The sequence below is a fragment of the Pholcus phalangioides genome, unplaced genomic scaffold (assembly GCF_987345545.1).
Source record: "Pholcus phalangioides strain wild (caught in Gottingen) unplaced genomic scaffold, Ppha-v1.0 ptg000005l_1, whole genome shotgun sequence".
NCBI classification, from domain to species: domain Eukaryota; kingdom Metazoa; phylum Arthropoda; class Arachnida; order Araneae; family Pholcidae; genus Pholcus; species Pholcus phalangioides.
The window spans coordinates 9,578,542-9,598,540 of NW_028301598.1; the positions used below are offsets into that span (position 1 = coordinate 9,578,542).

A 19,999-nucleotide genomic window follows, 5' to 3' on the forward strand; every position below is an offset into this window, starting at 1 on the left:
CTACCAGAATGCTTGGTAAGTATGCATAATAACCGGTTACTGTGCATGATAACCGCATTTATCACATTTATCGTAATGGATGCATTCCACGTTTATCGTGATCAAAAAACTGACATAAATACTATAGATGTAGGGAGGGTGGGAATGGGTGTCGGCGGTCGGGTGGCTTCGTGCATGGTCGGGAGTGGCGCGTCAGTTGGGGCCCTTGTTGCGAGGCGTCCGTGTTTTTCTTGGTGGGGGTGGTGTCCCCGTCCTGAGGCGGGTTCTCTCTCGTGTCCGCGGTGGAGGTTCGTGGGGATGGTCGGGGGTCTCCCTTCGCGGGGCGTGTTGGGCGTTGTGGGCCGCACCGGCGGGGCTGAGGGGGGATTGCTCCCGCGGTGCTGTCCTGGTTAGTCGAGCGGTGATGTGCCCTGGGATTGGGGGTGTGGTTGTGCTGCTTGGGGGTTGGCGGGATGTTGGTCCCGGCCGGCTTGCCGGTTTTAGTTTTTTTCCGGCACTCTCACGATCTCACGATCAATGAGCTTATATCGCAAAAGCGACAGAGCCTGGGCGTGCTCGGTTCTATACTATACTATACTATACTATAGATGTTAGTGATCGATGAGACAGCCGTATGTACCGAGATGCAATGGGAGAGGTAGTACAAATACCGAATGTCCCAAACAATGCCAAGAAAAAAACACATAGCCTTTATTCAGCTTATCGTGAATTTTTACTGTTCCAACGCTAGGTCACTACTATCATTAGCGTAGTACACGTATGTAGACGATAACGGGAATTATTGCTACATACTACTTGCTTCAAATCGTAATAATGTGACATACAATCAGCAATATTTTCCCACATTACGGGTATTCACAGCTCGCGTAAGTAAGTCATTAGAAGGAACATGTGTTTTGCTAATTTACGCGTTCCTAATGAAGTTATTTTCTGATTATCTTCAACGTATCATTAAACACATCAACCTTGCCATCTGACGAAAATTAATAGAATTATCCCAATTCATAAATCAGGTTCTCTTTCAAATCCTCTTAATTTCAGACCCGTCGCTATCACCTCTACCTGCTGCAAGCTTTTTGAGCACATAGTTGCCAAGGAAATCCGCTCACACCTCGATTCAATAAACTTCTTTTCTCAAATCAGTACGGCTTTCGACCATCTATATCAGTAACTACCGAATTAGCTCTTTTCATACATGATTTATCGAGCAGTATCGACAAAAACATCCAAACGGATGTAGTTTTCTTGGATTTCTCTAAAGCTTTTGACAGGGTGCCCCACAATAAACTTCTTCTTAAACTCCAAAACCTTGGGCTATGTGTTCAACTGCTTAAATGGGTGGAAGCCTTCCTTACCAACCGCAGTCAGTTTGTTTCCTTCAAGGACCAGAACTCCCCATTCCTCCAAGTTGAGTCTGGCACACCCCAGGGATCGGTCCTCCCGCCATTGTTGTTTTTGATTTACATTAACGATCTCCCAAACTCCATCAGTTGTCATATTAGACTCTTTGCAGATGATTGCGTCATCTACCACACGGTGCACAACGAATATGACCAAGCATTTCTCCAAAATAACCTCAACATTGTCTCTCAATGGTGCTCGTCCTGGCAATTACCCCTTAATTCCTCAAAAACAGTTTTTATGAGAAATACTCGCAAAAGATTTCCCTCGTTTCTTCTTACACTATCGATAACTCCTCGATCACCGAAATTTCTAGTTATAAATATCTGAGTGTAATTACTTCTGCCTACCTCCGTTGGAATCTCCATGTTGATTACCTCTTTCATAAGTGTTTCCAAAAACTCTTTTTTCTTCGTCGGAACCTCAAAAACTCCCCCCGTCACCTCAGACATCTCTGCTTCCAAACCTACATCCTTCCTCTATTCTCATATGTCTGTGAAATCTGGGACCCCTATACTCTCTCCAATATAGACAAATTAGAATCTATTCAAAGTAAATCCGCCCGCTTCATTCTTAACTGTTGGCCATCCTCTGCCTCCGTCACTGAGCTCAAGCGCCAACTCAATATGCAACCGCTTTTTACCCGTAGATATATCTCTCGGTTATCCTTCCTTAAAATTCTTCACGGTCATTTTCATATCGAAAGCTCGAACCTTATAACTCCGGCTTCATACTTTTCAAATACTTTTCAAAAAGAATTAACCCTTCACAGAAATCGAAACCCATCTTTGCATCCACAGATTGTTTCAAATTTAGTTTCTTTCCTCGAACAATAACCGACTGGAACAACCTTCCCCCCAAACATTATTGATTGTGAAACAATTTCCGATTTTCCTTGTGACATCAATCATCTCTGTCTAACTTCATCACCGCATTCCCTTGTATAGGCCTCGGTTAACCAATATTGAATAAATAATAAATAAAGTTTGTTTCAGACTTTAACGCATAAACACTGCAAAAAGAAAGAAAAAAAGGTACAGAATACGCAACATACATTCACTGTAGAAGCCAGAAATGATCATCTTACAATTATTTTTCTGAAATATTCTTCGTCAGATATAACTTTTCATTTTCTTTGAGTTCCATTTCCACGAAACACTAGAAAAACACGAAAAATAAAAAATTACTAGAGAGGTTATATAACCTTGAACTTCATTTACAGCCAAAAATTGGATTTGTTTCTTTGTCTTGGGTAAAGTGGCAATGTATGAATTCCTGAAATGCGCAAGAAAAAGAAGAATCGAGCTCTTTGATGTTTTCCGACAGTCAGTTTCCACGTGCTTTCGCTGCAATTTTCGAAAAAAAAACGTATTGAGAGCTTTCTCTCGAGGTGGACACACAGCCGCAAGAATTTCACTTTACATATCCTTTAAAAATTAGAGATACAAGAAATAAAGTAGCGCAAGAGAGAAGATCCACAGAGAAAAATGAAACAAGTAAATTAGGTAATTTACTAATAAAAAAATATGGTAATTGCACTCACTGTTCAGCCATTTGTGTCAGACAAGAGAATTCGGAATGGAATCTCGTATAGCCACTTTCGATTATTTCAAGTTGATGTACGTAGTTTTCGTCTTGATATTGCGATCTCTACGGATGTTTCGACATTTATTTTTTGATACAGTAGAACCTCCCGATAACGGACACCCATGGGACCAAAATTTTGTCCGCCAATGGGGAGGTACGACGTACAGTGGAAATTCATTTATACGACTTTCACATTTATACGACGATTGGCTTCGGTCAATTAGTTCCTATAAATATTAATGTTGTTAAAATGCATTTGTTACTGTGCCTGTGTGAAAGTGAACACCAGTGCGGTAGTTGTGCATAATCACTAATTGTCTCAATAGAGAAAGCCTCATTTGAAATTTCACTACACTTTCCCCTGCGATTATGCGTAATTCTCAAATAAAGTTTGAAAGTCTGATAAATACGGAAAATATTTATAACCTTTCTTCTCTTCATTAAACCAATTAATTATTTTTACCCGTGTAGGATACGCGCACAACACGTATTTTGCAATAAAAATTGAATTAAATTAAAATAAGTGTGAAGAAGAATAAAACATTCATTGCATTATCAGTCTTGTAATGTTGGCTTTCGTCGCACGTTTCAACAAACAAAATCAACACATTATTATTCGAATTCACCATCCTGGACCATAGTTACCTTCAGTTAATTAAATGATTAATTGATGAACACGGGACCGGGGATTAGAGAAGTGTCCGCTAATGGGAGGTGTTCGTTAACGGGGAGTGTCCGCTAGGGGAGGTTCCACTGTATCCTATTTTTTTTTTGTCGTATGAGTGCCTATTTAGGTAATTATTTATGACCATTCAGTGTTTTCATGTTTAAATTCAATTAAATAAAGCTTTCCTCGCAATATTTCATTTCCTAGTGATTATTCGGTCCCATTTAGTTCTAATAACCACTTCTCTTCATTATTGTTTCTTTGTGTTACTATTCTTTTCTGTTTAATCTGATAAATGTTCAGTCTCATAGTGCATTTTGTTGTTGGAATTCCTTAGTTTTTTCACATTCTTTCTGATCTGAAGGTAAATCTCTTCTGGTCTTAATGTCATACATTATTTTCATGCAACATTTTATTTCTCTCATATCCGTTTGGGATTAAATGATTCTTTTTACGTCCTCTCACGCTCTTTTAGGTCTGAAACCACTCGCTTTTCCTCACGTCCTCTCAGTTCAAAGACCAATTTCATTCTTCTTGCGTCTTCTCAGGTTTCCTCACGTCTTTTTAGGTATGAGACGACACTTTTTTTAAGCCATATATTTGGGGAAAAGACATTCATTTTTCTCACGTCTCTTCTTGCGTTTTCTCAGAACTCCTCACGCCCTTTCACGTCTAAAGCCACTTATTTCCCTCACGTCCTCTTAGTTCGAAGACCATTCATTTTTCTTGGTTTCCTCACATTCTCTTAGGTATGAGACCACTCGTTTATCCTCACGAACATTAAGGTCTAGGGCCACTCGTTTATCCGCACGTCCTTTTGCGTTGGAGACCACTCGCTTTTTTTAACCACTTCTTGCGTTCTATCTCGTTTACTCTCGCCTTCTTAGAACTGAGACCACTCGTTCTTCGTCGACTCCTCTTAGGAATAAGGCATTCATTCTTCTCCCATTGTTTTAGATCGAAGACCGTTCATTTTTCTTGCGTCTTCTCAGATTTCCTCACATCCTCTTAGATCTTAGACTACTCTTTATCTCACGTCCTCTTAGGAATAAGACATTAATTCTTCTCACATCCTCTTACATCGAAGACCATTTATTCTTCTTGGGTTTCCTCACATCCTTTTAGGCCTAAGACCATTCTTTCTTTTCGCTTTCTTCCAGCTCTAATGTCATTCATTTTATTAAGTCCTGTTGGGTCTAAGATCATTCATTCTTCTCGCCTCTTTCCACGTCTGAGGAAATTCATTTTTCTGACGCATTCATTCTCTATTTTTTCTCCCGTCTTCTCAATTCTAAGAACATTCTTTCATCTCGATTACTCTCGGGACTAAGACCGTTCATTCTTCTCACATCCATTCAACCTTTCACTCTTTTTTTTTTCTTTCATATCTCCTCGACTTATTTATTAAGGTTACCAATGCTTCAATACCCAGTTTATTCGTATCTTTTATAATCTAACGACGTCGATATACATTTAAGTTTTCGTAAAATTATAATATCGTTCAGCTTACAAGCTTTCCTCTTTCTGGTCTTAAAATCATTCGGTAGAAACTTTTTCCTTCCGTGTTTCATGCATTTTTCAGGTCTAGTCATATGTACGTCAAGGGTTTTCCCACAGTTAGGTTTCACATCCCACTCTGTAACATTATCACTGAAAACCCGCTTATTTTACGACCAGTTCGATCTATTTCGTCTTTTCAATATCATGTGCTGAAAACTAAACCAAAAAGACGAGAACTCGTTAACTTCCACGCATAATCACATTAAAAGTAGTTTTTTGTTTTTTCAATCATTTTCCACCAGTGATCGTGAGGTCGCTCGGTAAAATTTCAATCAGTAATATCATTACATTCGCGGTAGGAGGCACTTCTCGAATGAGTCGCACATACACGAATAATTATAAGAAGAAAAACACTGTAAACCGACAGGTTTTTCTCAATCACCAATCAGTATTGTGAGTGAATAACCTATTTCCTATTAAGAGTCCGACGAAATTCGACGTGATGCCGATTCGTGGCATCCAGCCGCGATTCTACACAACGTCCTATAGACAAGGGCACGTCTTATAGACTACGCCTAAATTACGCTCCAGAGTGACTGACGGCTAGCGTAAGTAAGTAGGTTACTAGGATTTATATCAGTTGCAAGCCATCAACATCTGCTCCATCGACTTCCTGATCCGTGCTTTAGATGGAAAAAATATAAAAAATGTGGAACTCGGTTTTTATAGCCTCGGAAGAACTATAGTTAGTATTCTTCAGCGGGAAGCATGGGGCATTTAATTTCATGTGTTTTATGCAGAGCTGTCCTTAAGGGGGATGGGGGTACGACAGATAAAGTCCCCATGCCTTGTGGAGTCACGGTGAATTATTAGGAGCTTTCACGAATTCTAGAATGATTTCTTTCATTAATTCAAAATTCACATCAATTTTGGAATTTATTTCTTCCCTCAATTCTTACTTTTCATCAATTCTGGTATTTTTCTTCCACCAATATTTACTTTTCATCAATTCTGGAATTTTTTCTTCCAACCATTCCTATTCTTCATCAATTCTGGAATTTTTTCTTCCACCAATTCTTATTCTTCATCAATTCCGGAATTTCTTCTTCTTCGTCAATTCTTATTTTTCATCAATTCTGGAATTGTTTCTTTCCTGAATTCTAGAATTTTTTCTTCCATCAATACTTACTTTTCATCAATTCTGGAATTTTTTCTTCCATCAATACTTACTTTCCATCAATTCTGGAATTTTTACTTCTTCGTCAATTGTTACTTTTCATCAATTCTGGAATTTTTTCTTCTTCCTCAATTGTTACTTTTCATCAATTCTGAAATTTTTTCTTCCAACCATTCTCATTCTTCATCAATTCTGGAATTTTTTCTTCCACCAATTCTTATTCTTCATCAATTCCGGAATTTCTTCTTCTTCGTCAATTCTTATTTTTCATCAATTCTGGAATTGTTTCTTTCCTGAATTCTAGAATTTTTTCTTCCATCAATACTTACTTTCCATCAATTCTGGAATTTTTTCTTCTTCGTCAATTGTTACTTTTCATCAATTCTGGAATTTTTTCTTCTTCCTCAATTGTTACTTTTCTTCAATTCTGGAATTTTTTCTTCTTCCTCAATTGTTACTTTTCTTCAATTCTGGAATTTTTTCTTCTTCCTCAATTGTTACTTTTCTTCAATGCTGGAATTTTTTCTTCTTCGTCAATTGTTACTTTTCTTCAATTCTGGAATTTTTTCTTCTTCCTCAATTGTTACTTTTCATCAATTCTGGAATTTTTTCTTCCACCAATTCTTATTCTTCATCAACTCCGGAATTTCTTCTTCTTCGTCAATTCTTATTTTTCATCAATTCTGGAATTGTTTCTTTCCTGAATTCTAGAATTTTTTCTTCCATCAATACTTACTTTTCATCAATTCTGGAATTTTTTCTTCCATCAATACTTACTTTCCATCAATTCTGGAATTTTTACTTCTTCGTCAATTGCTACTTTTCTTCAATTCTGGAATTTTTTCTTCTTCCTCAATTGTTACTTTTCTTCAATTCTGGAATTTTTTCTCCTTGATCAATTGTTACTTTTCTTTAATTCTGGAATTTTTCCTTCTTCCTCAATTGTTACTTTTCATCAATTCTGAAATTTTTTCTTCCAACCATTCTCATTCTTCATCAATTCTGGAATTTTTTCTTCCACCAATTCTTATTCTTCATCAATTCCGGAATTTCTTCTTCTTCGTCAATTCTTATTTTTCATCAATTCTGGAATTGTTTCTTTCCTGAATTCTAGAATTTTTTCTTCCATCAATACTTACTTTCCATCAATTCTGGAATTTTTTCTTCTTCGTCAATTGTTACTTTTCATCAATTCTGGAATTTTTTCTTCTTCCTCAATTGTTACTTTTCTTCAATTCTGGAATTTTTTCTTCTTCCTCAATTGTTACTTTTCTTCAATTCTGGAATTTTTTCTTCTTCCTCAATTGTTACTTTTCTTCAATGCTGGAATTTTTTCTTCTTCGTCAATTGTTACTTTTCTTCAATTCTGGAATTTTTTCTTCCACCAATTCTTATTCTTCATCAACTCCGGAATTTCTTCTTCTTCGTCAATTCTTATTTTTCATCAATTCTGGAATTGTTTCTTTCCTGAATTCTAGAATTTTTTCTTCCATCAATACTTACTTTTCATCAATTCTGGAATTTTTTCTCCCATCAATACTTACTTTCCATCAATTCTGGAATTTTTACTTCTTCGTCAATTGTTACTTTTCATCAATTCTGGAATTTTTTCTTCTTCCTCAATTGTTACTTTTCATCAATTCTGGAATTTTTTCTTCCACCAATTCTTATTCTTCATCAACTCCGGAATTTCTTCTTCTTCGTCAATTCTTATTTTTCATCAATTCTGGAATTGTTTCTTTCCTGAATTCTAGAATTTTTTCTTCCATCAATACTTACTTTTCATCAATTCTGGAATTTTTTCTCCCATCAATACTTACTTTCCATCAATTCTGGAATTTTTACTTCTTCGTCAATTGTTACTTTTCATCAATTCTGGAATTTTTTCTTCTTCCTCAATTGTTACTTTTCATCAATTCTGGAATTTTTTCTTCTTCCTCAATTGTTAATTTTCTTCAATGCTGGAATTTTTTCTTCTTCGTCAATTGTTACTTTTCTTCAATTCTGGAATTTTTTCTTCTTCCTCAATTGTTACTTTTCTTCAATTCTGGAATTTTTTCTCCTTGATCAATTGTTACTTTTCTTTAATTCTGGAATTTTTTCTTCTTCCTCAATTGTTACTTTTCATCAATTCTGAAATTTTTTCTTCCAACCATTCTCATTCTTCATCAATTCTGGAATTTTTTCTTCCACCAATTCTTATTCTTCATCAATTCCGGAATTTCTTCTTCTTCGTCAATTCTTATTTTTCATCAATTCTTATTTTTCATCAATTCTGGAATTGTTTCTTTCCTGAATTCTAGAATTTTTTCTTCCATCAATACTTACTTTCCATCAATTCTGGAATTTTTTCTTCTTCGTCAATTGTTACTTTTCTTCAATTCTGGAATTTTTTCTTCTTCCTCAATTGTTACTTTTCTTCAATTCTGGAATTTTTTCTTCTTCCTCAATTGTTACTTTTCTTCAATGCTGGAATTTTTTCTTCTTCGTCAATTGTTACTTTTCTTCAATTCTGGAATTTTTTCTTCTTCCTCAATTGTTACTTTTCATCAATTCTGGAATTTTTTCTTCCAGCAATTCTTATTCTTCATCAACTCCGGAATTTCTTCTTCTTCGTCAATTCTTATTTTTCATCAATTCTGGAATTGTTTCTTTCCTGAATTCTAGAATTTTTTCTTCTTCCTCAATTGTTACTTTTCATCAATTCTGGAATTTTTTCTTCCAGCAATTCTTATTCTTCATCAACTCCGGAATTTCTTCTTCTTCGTCAATTCTTATTTTTCATCAATTCTGGAATTGTTTCTTTCCTGAATTCTAGAATTTTTTCTTCCATCAATACTTACTTTCCATCAATTCTGGAATTTTTACTTCTTCGTCAATTGTTACTTTTCATCAATTCTGGAATTTTTTCTTCTTCCTCAATTGTTACTTTTCTTCAATTCTGGAATTTTTTCTTCTTCCTCAATTGTTACTTTTCTTCAATTCTGGAATTTTTTCTTCTTCCTCAATTGTTAATTTTCTTCAATGCTGGAATTTTTTCTTCTTCCTCAATTGTTACTTTTCTTCAATTCTGGAATTTTTTCTTCTTCCTCAATTGTTACTTTTCTTCAATTCTGGAATTTTTTCTTCTTCCTCAATTGTTACTTTTCTTTAATTCTGGAATTTTTTCTTCTTCCTCAATTGTTACTTTTCATCAATTCTGAAATTTTTTCTTCCACCAATTCTTATTCTTCATCAATTCCGGAATTTCTTCTTCTTCGTCAATTCTTATTTTTCATCAATTCTAGAATTTTTTCTTCCATCAATACTTACTTTCCATCAATTCTGGAATTTTTTCTTCTTCGTCAATTGTTACTTTTCATCAATTCTGGAATTTTTTCTTCTTCCTCAATTGTTACTTTTCTTCAATTCTGGAATTTTTTCTTCTTCCTCAATTGTTACTTTTCTTCAATTCTGGAATTTTTTCTTCTTCCTCAATTGTTACTTTTCTTCAATGCTGGAATTTTTTCTTCTTCGTCAATTGTTACTTTTCTTCAATTCTGGAATTTTTTCTTCTTCCTCAATTGTTACTTTTCATCAATTCTGGAATTTTTTCTTCCACCAATTCTTATTCTTCATCAACTCCGGAATTTCTTCTTCTTCGTCAATTCTTATTTTTCATCAATTCTGGAATTGTTTCTTTCCTGAATTCTAGAATTTTTTCTTCCATCAATACTTACTTTTCATCAATTCTGGAATTTTTTCTTCCATCAATACTTACTTTCCATCAATTCTGGAATTTTTACTTCTTCGTCAATTGTTACTTTTCATCAATTCTGGAATTTTTTCTTCTTCCTCAATTGTTACTTTTCATCAATTCTGGAATTTTTTCTTCTTCCTCAATTGTTAATTTTCTTCAATGCTGGAATTTTTTCTTCTTCGTCAATTGTTACTTTTCTTCAATTCTGGAATTTTTTCTTCTTCCTCAATTGTTACTTTTCTTCAATTCTGGAATTTTTTCTCCTTGATCAATTGTTACTTTTCTTTAATTCTGGAATTTTTTCTTCTTCCTCAATTGTTACTTTTCATCAATTCTGAAATTTTTTCTTCCAACCATTCTCATTCTTCATCAATTCTGGAATTTTTTCTTCCACCAATTCTTATTCTTCATCAATTCCGGAATTTCTTCTTCTTCGTCAATTCTTATTTTTCATCAATTCTTATTTTTCATCAATTCTGGAATTGTTTCTTTCCTGAATTCTAGAATTTTTTCTTCCATCAATACTTACTTTCCATCAATTCTGGAATTTTTTCATCTTCGTCAATTGTTACTTTTCATCAATTCTGGAATTTTTTCTTCTTCCTCAATTGTTACTTTTCTTCAATTCTGGAATTTTTTCTTCTTCCTCAATTGTTACTTTTCTTCAATTCTGGAATTTTTTCTTCTTCCTCAATTGTTACTTTTCTTCAATGCTGGAATTTTTTCTTCTTCGTCAATTGTTACTTTTCTTCAATTCTGGAATTTTTTCTTCTTCCTCAATTGTTACTTTTCATCAATTCTGGAATTTTTTCTTCCACCAATTCTTATTCTTCATCAACTCCGGAATTTCTTCTTCTTCGTCAATTCTTATTTTTCATCAATTCTGGAATTGTTTCTTTCCTGAATTCTAGAATTTTTTCTTCCATCAATACTTACTTTTCATCAATTCTGGAATTTTTTCTTCCATCAATACTTACTTTCCATCAATTCTGGAATTTTTACTTCTTCGTCAATTGCTACTTTTCTTCAATTCTGGAATTTTTTCTTCTTCCTCAATTGTTACTTTTCTTCAATTCTGGAATTTTTTCTCCTTGATCAATTGTTACTTTTCTTTAATTCTGGAATTTTTCCTTCTTCCTCAATTGTTACTTTTCTTCAATTCTGGAATTTTTTCTTCTTCCTCAATTGTTACTTTTCTTCAATGCTGGAATTTTTTCTTCTTCGTCAATTGTTACTTTTCTTCAATTCTGGAATTTTTTCTTCTTCCTCAATTGTTACTTTTCTTCAATGCTGGAATTTTTTCTTCTTCGTCAATTGTTACTTTTCTTCAATTCTGGAATTTTTTCTTCTTCCTCAATTGTTACTTTTCATCAATTCTGGAATTTTTTCTTCCAGCAATTCTTATTCTTCATCAACTCCGGAATTTCTTCTTCTTCGTCAATTCTTATTTTTCATCAATTCTGGAATTGTTTCTTTCCTGAATTCTAGAATTTTTTCTTCTTCCTCAATTGTTACTTTTCATCAATTCTGGAATTTTTTCTTCCAGCAATTCTTATACTTCATCAACTCCGGAATTTCTTCTTCTTCGTCAATTCTTATTTTTCATCAATTCTGGAATTGTTTCTTTCCTGAATTCTAGAATTTTTTCTTCCATCAATACTTACTTTCCATCAATTCTGGAATTTTTACTTCTTCGTCAATTGTTACTTTTCATCAATTCTGGAATTTTTTCTTCTTCCTCAATTGTTACTTTTCTTCAATTCTGGAATTTTTTCTTCTTCCTCAATTGTTACTTTTCTTCAATTCTGGAATTTTTTCTTCTTCCTCAATTGTTAATTTTCTTCAATGCTGGAATTTTTTCTTCTTCCTCAATTGTTACTTTTCTTCAATTCTGGAATTTTTTCTTCTTCCTCAATTGTTACTTTTCTTCAATTCTGGAATTTTTTCTTCTTCCTCAATTGTTACTTTTCTTTAATTCTGGAATTTTTTCTTCTTCCTCAATTGTTACTTTTCATCAATTCTGAAATTTTTTCTTCCACCAATTCTTATTCTTCATCAATTCCGGAATTTCTTCTTCTTCGTCAATTCTTATTTTTCATCAATTCTAGAATTTTTTCTTCCATCAATACTTACTTTCCATCAATTCTGGAATTTTTTCTTCTTCGTCAATTGTTACTTTTCATCAATTCTGGAATTTTTTCTTCTTCCTCAATTGTTACTTTTCTTCAATTCTGGAATTTTTTCTTCTTCCTCAATTGTTACTTTTCTTCAATTCTGGAATTTTTTCTTCTTCCTCAATTGTTACTTTTCTTCAATGCTGGAATTTTTTCTTCTTCGTCAATTGTTACTTTTCTTCAATTCTGGAATTTTTTCTTCTTCCTCAATTGTTACTTTTCATCAATTCTGGAATTTTTTCTTCCACCAATTCTTATTCTTCATCAACTCCGGAATTTCTTCTTCTTCGTCAATTCTTATTTTTCATCAATTCTGGAATTGTTTCTTTCCTGAATTCTAGAATTTTTTCTTCCATCAATACTTACTTTTCATCAATTCTGGAATTTTTTCTTCCATCAATACTTACTTTCCATCAATTCTGGAATTTTTTCTTCTTCCTCAATTGTTACTTTTCATCAATTCTGGAATTTTTTCTTCTTCCTCAATTGTTAATTTTCTTCAATGCTGGAATTTTTTCTTCTTCGTCAATTGTTACTTTTCTTCAATTCTGGAATTTTTTCTTCTTCCTCAATTGTTACTTTTCTTCAATTCTGGAATTTTTTCTCCTTGATCAATTGTTACTTTTCTTTAATTCTGGAATTTTTTCTTCTTCCTCAATTGTTACTTTTCATCAATTCTGAAATTTTTTCTTCCAACCATTCTCATTCTTCATCAATTCTGGAATTTTTTCTTCCACCAATTCTTATTCTTCATCAATTCCGGAATTTCTTCTTCTTCGTCAATTCTTATTTTTCATCAATTCTTATTTTTCATCAATTCTGGAATTGTTTCTTTCCTGAATTCTAGAATTTTTTCTTCCATCAATACTTACTTTCCATCAATTCTGGAATTTTTTCATCTTCGTCAATTGTTACTTTTCATCAATTCTGGAATTTTTTCTTCTTCCTCAATTGTTACTTTTCTTCAATTCTGGAATTTTTTCTTCTTCCTCAATTGTTACTTTTCTTCAATTCTGGAATTTTTTCTTCTTCCTCAATTGTTACTTTTCTGCAATGCTGGAATTTTTTCTTCTTCGTCAATTGTTACTTTTCTTCAATTCTGGAATTTTTTCTTCTTCCTCAATTGTTACTTTTCATCAATTCTGGAATTTTTTCTTCCACCAATTCTTATTCTTCATCAACTCCGGAATTTCTTCTTCTTCGTCAATTCTTATTTTTCATCAATTCTGGAATTGTTTCTTTCCTGAATTCTAGAATTTTTTCTTCCATCAATACTTACTTTTCATCAATTCTGGAATTTTTTCTTCCATCAATACTTACTTTCCATCAATTCTGGAATTTTTACTTCTTCGTCAATTGTTACTTTTCATCAATTCTGGAATTTTTTCTTCTTCCTCAATTGTTACTTTTCTTCAATTCTGGAATTTTTTCTTCTTCCTCAATTGTTACTTTTCTTCAATTCTGGAATTTTTTCTTCTTCCTCAATTGTTAATTTTCTTCAATGCTGGAATTTTTTCTTCTTCCTCAATTGTTACTTTTCTTCAATTCTGGAATTTTTTCTTCTTCCTCAATTGTTACTTTTCTTCAATTCTGGAATTTTTTCTTCTTCCTCAATTGTTACTTTTCTTTAATTCTGGAATTTTTTCTTCCACCAATTCTTATTCTTCATCAATTCCGGAATTTCTTCTTCTTCGTCAATTCTTATTTTTCATCAATTCTGGAATTTTTTCTTCCATCAATACTTACTTTCCATCAATTCTGGAATTTTTACTTTTTCGTCAATTGTTACTTTTCATCAATTCTGGAATTTTTTCTTCTTCCTCAATAGTTACTTTTCTTCAATTCTGGAATTTTTTCTTCTTCGTCAATTGTTACTTTTCTTCAATTCTGGAATTTTTTCTTCTTCCTCAATTGTTACTTCTCATCAATTCCGGAATTTTTTCTTCCAACCATTCTTATTCTTCATCAATTCTGGAATTGTTTCTTTCCTGAATTCTAGAATTTTTTCTTCCATCAATACTTACTTTCCATCAATTCTGGAATTTTTTCTTCTTCGTCAATTGTTACTTTTCTTCAATTCTGGAATTTTTTCTTCTTCCTCAATTGTTACTTTTCTTCAATTCTGGAATTTTTTCTTCTTCCTCAATTGTTACTTTTCATCAATTCTGGAATTTTTTCTTCTTGCTCAATTGTTACTTTTCTTCAATTCTGGAATTTTTTCTTCTTCCTCAATTGTTACTTTTCTTCAATTCTGGAATTTTTTCTTCTTCCTCAATTGTTACTTTTCATCAATTCTGGAATTTTTTCTTCTTCCTCAATTGTTACTTTTCATCAATTCTGGAATTTTTTCTTCCACCAATTCTTATTCTTCATCAACTCCGGAATTTCTTCTTCTTCGTCAATTCTTATTTTTCATCAATTCTGGAATTGTTTCTTTCCTGAATTCTAGAATTTTTTCTTCCATCAATACTTACTTTTCATCAATTCTGGAATTTTTTCTTCCATCAATACTTACTTTCCATCAATTTTGGAATTTTTACTTCTTCGTCAATTGTTACTTTTCATCAATTCTGGAATTTTTTCTTCTTCCTCAATTGTTACTTTTCTTCAATTCTGGAATTTTTTCTTCTTCCTCAATTGTTACTTTTCTTCAATTCTGGAATTTTTTCTTCTTCCTCAATTGTTAATTTTCTTCAATGCTGGAATTTTTTCTTCTTCGTCAATTGTTACTTTTCTTCAATTCTGGAATTTTTTCTTCTTCCTCAATTGTTACTTTTCTTCAATTCTGGAATTTTTTCTTCTTCCTCAATTGTTACTTTTCATCAATTCTGGAATTTTTTCTTCTTCCTCAATTGTTACTTTTCTTCAATTCTGGAATTTTTTCTTCTTCCTCAATTGTTACTTTTCTTCAATTCTGGAATTTTTTCTTCTTCCTCAATTGTTACTTTTCATCAATTCTGGAATTTTTTCTTCTTCCTCAATTGTTACTTTTCATCAATTCTGTAATTTTTTCTTCCACCAATTCTTATTCTTCATCAACTCCGGAATTTCTTCTTCTTCGTCAATTCTTATTTTTCATCAATTCTGGAATTGTTTCTTTCCTGAATTCTAGAATTTTTTCTTCCATCAATACTTACTTTTCATCAATTCTGGAATTTTTTCTTCCATCAATACTTACTTTCCATCAATTCTGGAATTTTTACTTCTTCGTCAATTGTTACTTTTCATCAATTCTGGAATTTTTTCTTCTTCCTCAATTGTTACTTTTCTTCAATTCTGGAATTTTTTCTTCTTCCTCAATTGTTACTTTTCTTCAATTCTGGAATTTTTTCTTCTTCCTCAATTGTTAATTTTCTTCAATGCTGGAATTTTTTCTTCTTCGTCAATTGTTACTTTTCTTCAATTCTGGAATTTTTTCTTCTTCCTCAATTGTTACTTTTCTTCAATTCTGGAATTTTTTCTCCTTGATCAATTGTTACTTTTCTTTAATTCTGGAATTTTTTCCTCTTCCTCAATTGTTACTTTTCATCAATTCTGAAATTTTTTCTTCCACCAATTCTTATTCTTCATCAATTCCGGAATTTCTTCTTCTTCGTCAATTCTTATTTTTCATCAATTCTGGAATTTTTTCTTCCATCAATACTTACTTTCCATCAATTCTGGAATTTTTACTTCTTCGTCAATTGTTAATTTTCATCAATTCTGGAATTTTTTCTTCTTCCTCAATTGTTACTTTGCTTCTTCCTCAATTGTTACTTTGCTTCTTCCTCAATTGTTACTTTTCTTCAATTCTGGAATTTTTTCTTCTTCCTCAATAGTTACTTTTCTTCAATTCTGGAATTTTTTCTTCTTCGTCAATTGTTACTTTTCTTCAATTCTGGAATTTTTTCTTCTTCCTCAATTGTTACTTCTCATCAATTCCGGAATTTTTTCTTCCAACCATTCTTATTCTTCATCAATTCTGGAATTTTTTCTTCCACCAATTCTGGAATTTTTTCTTCCAACCATTCTCATTCTTCATCAATTCTGGAATTTTTTCTTCCACCAATTCTTATTCTTCATCAATTCCGGAATTTCTTCTTCTTCGTCAATTCTTATTTTTCATCAATTCTGGAATTGTTTCTTTCCTGAATTCTAGAATTTTTTCTTCCATCAATACTTACTTTCCATCAATTCTGGAATTTTTTCTTCTTCGTCAATTGTTACTTTTCATCAATTCTGGAATTTTTTCTTCTTCCTCAATTGTTACTTTTCTTCAATTCTGGAATTTTTTCTTCTTCGTCAATTGTTACTTTTCTTCAATTCTGGAATTTTTTCTTCTTCCTCAATTGTTACTTCTCATCAATTCCGGAATTTTTTCTTCCAACCATTCTCATTCTTCATCAATTCTGGAATTTTTTCTTCCACCAATTCTTATTCTTCATCAATTCCGGAATTTTTTCTTCCACCAATTCTTATTTTTCATCAATTCTGGAATTGTTTCTTTCCTGAATTCTAGAATTTTTTCTTCCATCAATACCTACTTTCCATCAATTCTGGAATTTTTTCTTCTTCCTCAATTGTTACTTTTCTTCAATTCTGGAATTTTTTCTTCTTCCTCAATTGTTACTTTTCTTGAATTCTGGAATTTTTTCTCCCATCAATACTTACTTTCCATCAATTCTGGAATTTTTACTTCTTCGTCAATTGTTACTTTTCATCAATTCTGGAATTTTTTCTTCTTCCTCAATTGTTACTTTTCATCAATTCTGGAATTTTTTCTTCTTCCTCAATTGTTACTTTTCTTCAATGCTGGAATTTTTCCTTCTTCGTCAATTGTTACTTTTCTTCAATTCTGGAATTTTTTCTCCTTCCTCAATTGTTACTTTTCTTTAATTCTGGAATTTTTTCTTCTTCCTCAATTGTTACATCTCATTAGTTATCCAAAGTCCAATTGTTATATCTCATTAGTGGAGTTAAGCTTATTAGTTTCTGGAATTTTCTTTGATTAGTTTCTAAAATTTTCCTTAATTAGTTTCTGGAATTGCTTTTTCTGATTCTGAACTTTCATTTCGAAAATTAGCAAAGTCATGCACGCGTCGAATTGGGTAGCGGTCGGGTTTCGTTCTGGCATTCAACATGCGATAATCCTCGCAACAACGCCATCCTCCATCTGCTTTCGCAACCATATGCAAAGGGCTGGCCCAATTGCTTTTGAAGGGCCGTCACCAACCTTAACTTTCCATGTAAGCGGCGAATTCGCGTTTAGCGATAGTAAGCTTGTCCTGTGCCAAACGTCTGGCCTTGACAAACACAGGTGGGCCTATCGTCTCTATAAAATAAGTAACGTTATGTTTAACGGACTTTGTCGAGAAATGTATCTTAGTCAGTTCGGGAAATTTTGATAACAGTTTATGATAATCAGTAGTATCATGCATAGCAAATGTCACACCAGTGGAGGGTACTTCTGCCCTGGATCCGGATATGGACATTTTTGAATCTTGTGAAACTAATCGACATTTGTTCATGTCAACCAAAAAGCTGTATCGACTAAGAAAATCAGCGCCTAGGATTGGCTTAGTGATTGAGGCCACAACAAATTTCCAAACAAAATTCTTATGCAGACCAAAGTCTAAGTTCAGTATCTTAGTACCAAATGTATGAATCTGAGTGCCATTAGCAACAGTTAACTGAAAAAAATTTGTTTTGATTGACAATTCAGATTTTTCAGCGGGTAACACAGATACCAATGCTCCAGTATCAACAACGAAGTGCAATCCGTTTCTACGATTATACACAAATAGGCGACTTGCAATATTAGCATTTTCGCTGTACGCCTCCAACGAATGCTCTACTCGTTTTTTGATTGCTAGTAAGAGCACGGCGCTGTGCACTTGTGAGCTTTTTCTCTGAATTTCCTGTGGTACCAGCATATTTGAGATGTTTGTCCCGCTGAGAAAGATCGGCGAGACCTAGATCGCGAACGATAACGACCATGAGGTCTAGTTTCTAATTTAGACAGGCGAGTGCAGATCTCGTCTAATCTGGTATCGATTGGACTGAACTGACTTCCGTGGACTTGGTAACGTCCAATATGCCGTCTGCGATCTCCGCAAGCTTCGGCAAGTTGTCAGCGCTTACGGCTAATATCTGCTGAACAGCTACTGGCAATTGTTGCAAAAACAAAGTTTTCAAAATTTTATTATCAAAATGCTTGCCAGCTAAATCGCGCATCTCCAATAGCAAACGTGACGGGCGCTTGTCACCCAAAACTAGGCCTTGAAAAAGAGCCTTTAACATAGAAGATTCGGAATCGGCATACTGGGATATCAACCGCTTTTTCAGAGCATCATAGCTATTTTCAGCCGGTGGATTCATTAAGATATCCGAAATGACCGAAAGCTCCTGCTGATACAAAATACAACGCCACAACAGGCAAATTGCCCAACGAGGTGGCTGACTTTGCACCCCCCCCCCCCCCCGACCACCACAGCGGCTGATCTAAATTAGTAATTACATCGTTGAATTTCGTCCAGTCAGAACTAATTTTAGAGAGCGAAAATTGCGATTCGATCTGTTTGAACCACAATTCCGGGCGATTTCGCCAAAACGGAGGCATTTTTACCACGACTGGGTTGATTTCCATAGATTCGGGTTGAGTCATTGACATCGTGGCGCTTGAGACACAAATGAAGAAAAGTTCAAAAAGAACCTACCGCATTCTTGACAACATCTTCAGAAGGTGAGATGACAGCATCTATTTTCATCGGAAACCGTAAAACGCCGGTAGCCGAAAACGCAAGTTCAACGTCGTAGCACAAACAACGTGGTCGAAAGGGAAACTGCAGCTTGCATCTCACATGCTAAAAAAAAAAGGTCACCACTGTAACGTGTTGGAGGCGCAACGTTTTATTTACAATTTATATAACCATTGCAAACTCAACAGCAAGAGCGTGTGGCAGGCGTGCGGATAAGCCGAATGTAAACAAATAATAATTATAGTCGGCTTTGACTACATAAAAATAGACATGTTGCCACACTGACATAAATAATAATAATAAAAGAGAAGGATAATAAACATAGTTGAAAAGGGTCGCTACAAACCCCGTGCATCGTTCTAATAAGTAGACGTTTCTGAAGGGTGGCTATGCCTAATACGACAGATATTGGAATCATTTCTCATCAATGGGAATCTCATTCTGGTATCATTCTCAACAGACACAAATTTCTATTTCATTGTACCAGGTTTGTGGCGCCACTGTCTGGAGGGGCGGATCCCTCTGGAATGTTCTTTGCCAACCTTCCGCCAATCGCACGTCTTTGCACTAAATCGAAATCGGTATCAACTGATGTTGCCAACAGATTTCGATATTTTTCAGAGCCATCGAACAAATCGCGCCATCTATCGTCTATAGCTCGTAACAATATTTTCAAATGCTGTATTTTTTTCTCACTTTTTTCACCTTTCTACTTTTTTTCGTCCAACATGTTTTTTGAGAAGGCAGGAGTAGTCGGGGTGGAACAAGGGTTCGCATTTTTATTGCAGTTAGACATAGCCACCCTTCAGAAACACCTACTTTTTCGAACCGTGCCTGGGGTGTCCGCACCCACGATGACGACTCATGCATAGGTTCTATTTCACTTTTAAATAAATTCCATCTTGCGTGTGTGTTATATATACATGTTACGGTAAAAGCCCGAAGAGTGGTAAAACCTAGATTTTACCGGTAAATCCTAAGAGGCTGGTATTACACTATAAAAAGTTTGATAAAAGT

The 19,999-nt window shown here is 33.8% G+C and overlaps 1 protein-coding gene across 1 annotated transcript; it reads right to left on the bottom strand.

Moving 5' to 3' along the window:
• Window positions 1–17,458: 17,458 nt before the first annotated feature.
• On the bottom strand, window positions 17,459–18,157 carry LOC149086264 (uncharacterized). The gene has a single exon (XM_089232051.1). The coding sequence runs from the start codon at window positions 18,155–18,157 to the stop codon at window positions 17,459–17,461; it is 699 nt and encodes a 232-aa protein (XP_089088177.1).
• Between the last annotated feature and the right edge of the window lie 1,842 nt (window positions 18,158–19,999).

Excerpts from the sequence above, each read along its gene's own strand:
- LOC149086264 (XM_089232051.1), bottom strand. The coding sequence starts at position 18,157 with ATGCTGGTACCACAGGAAATTCAGAGAAAAAGCTCACAAGTGCACAGC.